This window comes from Charadrius vociferus, unplaced genomic scaffold (assembly GCF_000708025.1).
Source record: "Charadrius vociferus isolate BGI_N301 unplaced genomic scaffold, ASM70802v2 scaffold67, whole genome shotgun sequence".
Lineage (NCBI taxonomy): Eukaryota > Metazoa > Chordata > Aves > Charadriiformes > Charadriidae > Charadrius > Charadrius vociferus.
This window is the reverse complement of record NW_009649485.1, coordinates 2,092,869-2,102,008: the sequence shown is the minus strand read 5'-3', so window position 1 is coordinate 2,102,008 and position 9,140 is coordinate 2,092,869. Positions and strand designations below refer to the sequence as shown.

The 9,140-nt window shown below is 40.9% G+C and overlaps 1 protein-coding gene across 1 annotated transcript in view; it reads right to left on the bottom strand.

Moving 5' to 3' along the window:
• ACAD9 (acyl-CoA dehydrogenase family, member 9) overlaps positions 1 to 394 on the bottom strand; it is a 25,940-nt gene extending 25,546 nt beyond the window's left edge. Inside the window, exon 1 of the mRNA XM_009889951.1 lies at positions 314 to 394. Within this exon, the coding sequence (XP_009888253.1) occupies positions 314 to 394 (81 nt within the window). The remainder of the gene's footprint in view (positions 1 to 313) is intronic.
• Positions 395 to 9,140: the final 8,746 nt, after the last annotated feature.

The following is a 9,140-nucleotide window of genomic DNA, read 5'->3' as shown; positions in this document are numbered from 1 at the left end:
TGCTCTGCGACACTGACCCGCCCGCCCCGCCAGAGCCCCTCGCCCCGCCCTCCGCGGGCCTGGGCCCGCCGGGCGGCAGCTACAGAATTGGGTCCGGTGATGGAAAAGTGCGGCTTTGGAGCAGCGGGATGGCTTTGAATGGTCTTCCTGAACCTGCTCCAAAGCGTAAGCGCAGGCCGCGGGAGGGAACGAGGCCCCTCACCAGAGACGAGGGGGATCACCTCACTCCCCTTCGGCTGTGGGGTACCTGCTGTGCTGCACACTGAGTTGATGGAAATGACCACAGAATCTCCCTCACAACCCAGCTCCTCACCTGCGCGTGGCTGGGGCTGGGAGGAGATGGTGTCAGAAGCTGACAGCCCCCACCTGCACGGCCCTGCACGTGCGCAGCCATTTCCACGGATAACTGAGTGCCAGAGACCACCCACCACTGCTGTGACCAGGGTGACTACTGCGCTGAGGACGTTCACATTTGTACCTTCGCTTTCATCTGCCATGCCTTTGACAGCGGTTTTTGTTTCATTAAAAAACGAAGTGGCAGACTCATGCCAGGTTACTGAGCTGGTTACCCAAACACTGAAGTGCGGTTAGCAAACGCACCGCTCCATTTCTGTACAAGAGGTCACCAGTCGAGTTTGTTGCATCACCACCCCCCACCTACTGCGCTCACCTGCAGAGGCGTACTCGTGCTCACTGACACACAAGTACTTAATGAATACTAAACTTCATTGACACAAGGGTAGAATTAGTTTGTTGGAAATATTTCTTTCAAGTCCCTTAAAGGCTGTCTCAACTCTTTCATTTTAAGGATTACCATGTTCCACTGCCCTTCGTTCTTCAGCTGCCTTTGTTTTGTTTCGGTCTGTGAAGAGACTTTCAAAATGCGAGGGATTCAACAAAATGGCATTTAACAAAAGAACAAGTACTAAAGGTAAACACAGGCCTAATAGACTGATTTACTTTGCTTACTTATTTGCTTACTTCACTTATGACTTGTAAAATGTAAATCCTTTAATCCTGTAGTCCAAATAATTTGCCATTTCAGTTGCCTCTCAGGCACTGTATTGCAACTTGGGAATAGGAAAGGACTCTGAGGGTGAGGGGAAAAGGTAAGAAAACATATCTGATCTCCAGCTCAAGCAGCTTTGCTCACTGTGTTGGTTTTCTTTCTTTTTTTTTTTTTTTTTGTGTATGTATATATGTATTCACATTGTGGGAATCCTCAAATCCTAAGTGTTCACAAGCAGACGGGTATCTGTCGGAGCCCTGTGCACGCTGAGCAGGCTGACTGACGCCAAAGGTTGTACATGTATGTAATGCTGTACGCCTGGGAGGAGGCGAGAAATATTTCACTCATTTGGTTGGTGAATCAGCCAGACAGTGTTGAGTCCAAACATGTGTGGAACTGAGGAAACAAACCTCGAAATCTCGACCAGAAAGGTTTTCCTTTTCACAGACTCCTTCATCCCATCAATTATAACTATTAGTTGGGGATACGATGCAACTGCTGAGTGCTCATTTTGTGACAGTTTCTTGAAGGGTGAGTTTCTGATGGTCTGGACCAACTACTTGTCTTTGTATGAAACATGGCCACCTTATTTATGACAGAGAAGCCAGCCCTCTTTGCTAGCCCTTTAGTAAGGGCGGTAGGCTGCCCTAGAAGGCAGATAGCCCAAAAGGCTACCTGCAGGACCCTGCTCCTACGTAAGATTACAACACTTTCACAGTTTTATCGTTACAGGAATTCAGGAGTACCAACTACCAAAACTGAACCTGAGTTCATCTCTACATGTTCAGTTCTGGTTAAGTAAAGTTGTCCCACTTCTTTTAGTTTTGAAAGGTAGAAAAGCAAGAGGTGACATCTAGTCTTATCAGGACAAAAGAAAAAAAGGGTGGGGAACACCAAGACGGCATCAGCACTTTGCAATCTTTGGGGTGGAGTGATAACATGTTACTGCCTCTATAGGGTGCTTATATCTATGGCTGGTTGATGGTATGGATAGTAAGACCAAAAAGCCTGCTCTGCTGCTCAGCCTCATGACACATCGGGTTAATTGAGCAGAAGGCCTTCCCACACGATGTCACTGAGAGGGAACCTGTCTGGCACTGTGGTGAAATGGTGGAGTGCTGAAGAGAGGGTGATGCCCCACCAATGCCACTTCCCAGTTCTGGATAGAGGTGGTGGCAGCTACGACATCCTCCAGGGCGTCAGGAGGAGAGGCGTGGGTCCAGTGACATCCTCCCCAGACTAAATATGCTAAGGACACAATTGCTAGAGCTGAGGCCACCCTCTCTCTGCTGAGACAAGTCAGACGGGTTCTGATCAGTACAGAGGGGGGTGATCTGGCAACTTTAAAGAAAGGATAAACAAAGAGCACAGTAAGACTGCTGGAAGAAAATGATCCAAAGAGTGAAAACAAGGCTAGGCCAGTTGGGAAACAGCAGGAAAAAGACGCCTCATCAGGAAGTTCAAAAGAACTGAAACAGCAGCCAGCACGCTCCACCCTGTGCGTTCTTTCACTAAGAACAAGAATGGTATCGTAAGCATATCCTAAAGAAGCACCTGCATTTTTTTTTTCCAACTGCAGAACAAATCAGAGTGGATGATAGCATGTCCACAGCATGAAACTACAAACAGACTATCACTTGCACATAGGGAATCCTTTTTGTTTCTACACTGACACAAATGGTATCACACCATTTATATTGTCCCATACATGCAACTCTTCTTAATGTTGTATGTAACTACAGCTGAAAGCACACTCCTGGCAGCTCCAGTTCTCTGCAACTCTCTCTAACACTTAATTCCACCATTCTGACCTATAAACAATGTCAAACTGCATTCCACAGAACTGCACAACATGCTGCTAAAAAAAAAAATAAATACAAGTTTTGCCTTCTGCTTCAGCAACGTGCCCAACCTTTTTCTTTCCCCACTTTTATTTACAACCCATCTCTGCTGTCTCTGGCACCACATTCATCCACATGTTCATATCATCTCAGCTTCCTTTGAAATTGTTAGACCCTCTTCACTACCTTCCTGGGCCAGCTAATCCCTCAGCTGTTAGAGAGCTCTTCATAACTCACATTTTGTGATCAACCACGACTGCTGCAATGATGTCTGTTTCAGTCTATTCCACATGGAATTGCCTCCTTGAGAAGGAATTAATACAAAAGAGATATAGATCCATAAATGAGTATCATGAAATTGCCCTACAGTTTTCCTTTCGTTTTTACTCTACCATGTTTTTCAGTACCTGCTTGAATAATGGCATTCATACAAACATCTGATAATATTTAGCGCCTTGAGACATGGATATTTTATTTACTGAAAAAGTGCCACTGTAGATATAAATTACTTTATAAAAATATTCACCAGTCTTTGCAGCGCTTTCAGGAAAATACATACAATTCCTTTAGCAGCCTCTCCTCCCTTTATGCAATTGTTTTCTTCTTTACAATCAGACAGATGGCAGGAAAGTTTTAGACTTGAAATTCATAATTATCTTCCCCGTGGGCATGTGATGATGTGCTCATTGCATCATCTCCCTTGTCTCCAAATATTTAAAAAAAAGTTGGCTTACAAATCAAATCTTGGGAAAGGTGAGAGCAGGAACTGGTATTTCCACTTTTGCTCCTGGTTACGTGCTGTGGAAGTAATGTGATATGTTGGAAACACAGATGTGATATGTTGGAAACACGGTCACTGTATAAATACATTCATCCAAGCTAGCATGCATCCAGAATTATTGTGCCGTGGTTATCACAAGAAGTACCTGAAAAAGAAACAGATACATATTGTTAATGAAAGGGATTCCTCACAACTTAAGGTGGCACTTGTACGCAAATCGTGAATTAGCTCTGTCATATTAGATTAAAAGGAAGCACTAAATTATCTTATGTTTTTAAGCAAAGTATTTTATTTCAAATAATAAAGCGTTATAATTTTTTCTTTACAGCCAAACAAGCTTTTATTTTTTGAGAGAAAATAGGCCAAACACTGTATTGAAATCAAGTCTAATTCTTGCTCTGTGAAGGATGTAACCTTAACTCTCAATCTGGGAAACAAGCTGTTACTGTGGGATGCTGTACGAGCACATCTGTGGATAAAGAGCCACGAGCCAGCCTGAACAGTATAGGTTTTTATCACCCAGAAATGACGGTGATCGGTGAGAGAACAAGGGTGGCTATAAAAAGACCTTGCAGTAACTGCATAAAGCACATCTTGGCAGTATTAATGGATACAGAAGGAAGAATGGTCAGAGCCTCTTCGCCAAAATACATTTTATTACACTCTGATGTTGGAGAGCAAGGAAGGAGCTCCATGGTCTCAGGAACATTTTATTAATATTTTTTAGTCCAATAATTTGCTTCATCTGAGATGAGGCATCTGTCTCTCCCCTCTCATATATGGAGAGAAACAGATGACCCAAAATGCAAGTACTTTTTCACCAGCTTTTTCTTCAAGTTATTTCAAATCCACACAGTCCGAGGAATTGTTCAGGCTGCCTCCCCTGTGATTCATTGCTAATATAGAGACACCTTTTTTTGCACAAAGCTATGCTGGCAGTTTGCAAGTATGTCAGCAGGGTCATGAAATACTCCAGTAGGCCAGAAATTTGAATGTTGTGGTCGCAGAAAAAAATTAGAAAGAGTAAAAACAAAGTTTCCTCCACCTTTAGGTATAAAATATATATGCAAACTATTTTGAAAAATTTAAAAATTGCTATAGCAGAAGAGTTAGCACATAAAGAAATTTTTAAAAATTGCTGAATTGCTGTGAAAATTCAGGGCTATAAATACCTGGGATGCTTTAAGTCCCACTTAGAATGCTCACTACACATTTCTCATTGGGATAGAAAATGTTACTTCTTGTGACTGCTCTTCAAAACTCAAGTTTTGAAGCACAACAGAAGCATCTCACACTATGGCTATTGTGGGTTTTTTTGTGTGTGTTTTTTTTATTTTTAATTTATTTTATTTTTATTTACAGCAAAGGCATTTTTGGAGGCTGGGGTAACGGCTGAGGCAGAGACACAGGATTACCAGAAGGATGGAAAAGACCATACATAGGATGAATCATTAAATAAAAATCTCTTCTTCTCTGTTGTTGGAGATGGATATAAAGGAATATTAGCCAATAAAACGAAAATAATCATCAAGAGCATATGGTGAGCTCATGGATGAGGAAAATGCTCCCAGGGGTTGTGCCCCACTGCAGGAGCGCAGTCCTGCCAAGGTCACGCATTCAGCATGAGACACGCTCCTCTGGTTCCTTCCTCCCTCACCCCAGCGCAGCGTTTGCTGCCCTACGCTCACAAAGGGCACGGTGCTCGCTCTCCTGCTCCCCAGCCTGACCCACAGCTCAGCTGCACGGGGACCTCCAGGGAGAGGGACCACTGGTTTGTACAGCATCAGGAAATGGTGTGTTCCTGTCCAAGGATCATGTACAAAGGAATGGCCGCACTTACGCAGCACAGCTGGATCCAATGCGATGAAACGCCACCTCTGAACGGAGAGTCAGATTGTTTCCTCGTTGAAAAAAGAAAAAAAAAAATCATAATGGCAATGATTAAATTAATTCATTTCCAGCTTTGGTTTATTGTGATACCATTGCTAAATAACAGCCTCCTAACCCAGAACACCTGCATAGTCCTTGCTTTTTCCATTTCCCTAGGTAAAAAAAAAATAAAGCTCATTTCTTTGTCAAACACTTGTTAATGTATTATTTTGTAGCAGAAATGAGAAGCTGTAGAGAGAAAGCATTTTTCACTATGCATGCATAACATTTCATTTGTGTTAGAATGAATTTACCCCATTCATCTTATTAAAAACAGATTATTTTTTTCTTTGCCCATTATATATACCTGTTTAAATCGCTACGTCTAAATATGAAGAAATAAATGAAAGCTGAAGTTGTGTATGTCATTTTACAATGGAGCTGATAAATGGTATGCTTCTGTGATTTGTTTGAGCTGGCTGTGTCTTGTGAAGCATGATGCTAATTTCACATCTCAGTTACTGCAAAAATGCCAAATAAAGGGGATTTTTTTCATAACATTTTATCCCTAAAAATATGCATTTATATGTATGGTAAAAATAAAGCTAACCAGTTGAACAAAGCGATGGTTTCAAGTCAGCATCAACCACATAACTTTTTTAAGTCTTATTTAGCTTAGAAAGTACTTCAAACAAGGATCTTAATTTAAGCATTTCCTAACATTCACTACCAGCCTCATCCTGCAGTTGATTTAGCTTTGCCAAGTAATACAGGATTTGGCTTTAATTCTTGAAATAATAGGAAACAAAAAGAAAGTCTATTAAAAAATACACCTAAAATGAAGTATTCTTCTGTCATTTTAGATATTTAAAGTTATCAAGTTAGGTGTTCTATGTTCTCCTCTAGAAATTTTTATATCAGCAAAATATAGCAGCAAAAAATATCACTAAGACGCTAGTAAATAGGCTAAAAAGACAGTGTGCTTCCTTTTTGACAAAGGTGTATATAATGCAGCTCTAATACCAGTAAAGATTTATTGTGACGTGTTACTGTAAGTACCTTGTTCATCTTATGCAAATGCATTTTGTCAGTACATACACATGCTGAAATATGATTTATCACAGTCCTAACAGCATCATAATTCTCATACACTGTGACCGTTGTTTGAAGGACTGCAGGAAAACCCCGTTAAGTTGAGTTAATGTTTCAAGCTCAATCTAAAACGCTGAGGGATAAGCAACAGCGTATGGAAGATATTCGGGACTCTGACCAGGGCCTGTGATACCATGCAAGAAAGTTAAAAATCATTGGGGCTCCCAAATCTCACCTGTGCACAGGTTGTGGCTGATGAATAAAACATCACACAACTATTATGTATACTCCAAATAAATACATGGTAAAATGCTACTACACCTGTTGTTATGAAGCTCGTGAATGAAAAGCACCCATTGAGGCCAACTGGGAAAAAAAAAAGTTAAATAGAATCCTTAAGATTTTTAAGCCAACAAAACCCTGATGAGAGATACAAATAAAACATATCTCTGAAATAAAAGGTATGAAGTTCTTTAGTTCATTTTCTGGTCATTTCAATACTGCATTGCTTTATTTTAACCAAAATAATACAGAAAATACCTGGAAAGTAACCCCCACTTAAAAAAAGATGCTATCCAGAAGAGCTTGAATAACTTGTTATTGCATGAAAATTCATCCCCGCAATTAATGTGTGTACCGATACATGAACAGAAGTACCAATAAAGAACATCATTGCAAATTCTTCTATTTCCACTAACAGAATGTTTCTATGAGGCATCGGTTATCTTCTAGTGTGTCGCACAGCTCGGAGGGATGACACACTGGAAGTATCTAGGGATAAATGCGCACTTACCTAGCAAAAAAAATCACTGATCAAAACGTACATCCTGAAATTACAGTCATTCAGAAATAGGTCATAGTTGTCTATTCCCACAAACTAATTCAAGAATCTCCTAAAATTCATAGCAAAACCAAGCAAACACAGAATTTAGTTTAAATTGATAGCTAATCATTAGTTTTGACAGGCTTTACAGACACACTATAATCCCCTTGAAATCCAGGAAATGCACAAACCCAAGAACACAACTGAGTATGCCACAGGTTATTACCTAAAGTAATTGCAGGGGCTTAACATCAAATATTGTGAAGGCCCTGTGTGGCAAATATGCCTGTGTAGTGATGCTTTTGTGACAAATTACGACACACAGCAAATAAATACAGGTACAAGTAGTAAGGGGCTAACACTTAGTGAGTTACATTGCTTACTGAAGTATGCTGCTGGTTCCCTGCCAATGGGCGCACGGAAGCAAGGACTGCTCTCCCAGCTCCATCCAAAGAATGCAGGTCACGCTGGGGAAGTGAAGGACTGCGCGCCTGGGAAGGACAAACTGAGAACACTTATGAGTCAAGGGCAGACAGTCATCTGAACACGAGCTCCCACGGCAACATGATAGCCAAAAGATTAATGGGTTAGTCGAACACGCCAGGCAGCTCATGCTTAAGATGATTCAAAATCTGGTTGCTGTTTTTCAACAATGGCATGATTTGACAAATAGCACACCAAAAGGCCTCTTCAGCGTTACCTCGCACTGATGGCAGGTCTAGGTGGTGTATTTATTGCTCTTTATCGTACTTTGGAACTAAATGTACCAAACAAATCAAAACCTACTGAGAAGGGATCATGGTCTCCCAGTACCGACCATCGTTTCCACCAACTTCTCTACCATTTAAGCTGTGACTGAAATCTTGGCCCCTTTGAAGCGAGCAGCAGAAATCCCATTGTCTCAGCGGGGCCAGGATACCATTGGAAGGAATTCCCTGCGTTTCAAGCCTGAAGAGTTGAAGTTCTTGGATTACACAAAATGAGAAACAAAGAGTTTTAAATGATTTATTTGATTTCTCCACATGATCACAGTTATAGTTTTACATCAATAGGGTCTGTTACTACTTACAAACAGAATGCATATTAAAATGAAAGCACTCCTTTCTTCCCCATAGTTACAAAAGGGGTCTCAAGCCTCCCCAGAACAGAAGCTTCTTGTAAGCATAATGTTTTTTTGAAATCTTTAACAGTCTGCATTCAAGACCTAATTCTAACAGTTTAATACAACTCAAAGCTGATTTAAGTTCCTAGCAGGAGATAGGCAACCTCAAAGTGACTGCAGACTTATAGTAATACTAATTTACACACTATGTACAATTTAGAGAATTATCTATTCCCCCTACTGGTCCCATTCTCACCACCCCCTTTTCTCTTTTCCAAATTTAGTCTTGTTATTGGTTCCACTTTTCTTTTAAATATATACACAATAATCCATTTTGCAGGCAAGAAGTGCGATGGTATTTTACAAGGGAACAGCAAAATGCATGCTTAACTGCAGAAAACACACAGCTTCATATGGAACAGCAAGTCAACATCTAGAGATTCATTGTTTAAATATCTGCTGACTGTCTTTCAGCTCATTTTATCAAGAAACAAGAGGCTTCTGCTGCATGCAGTACATGATGGGAAAATCATTCTACACTGTATGTCAGACTTGGCTTTTTTTAGCAATACAAGACGCACATTATATTAGGATGACTTTGTTTTTTGTTTTTACATTGTTGT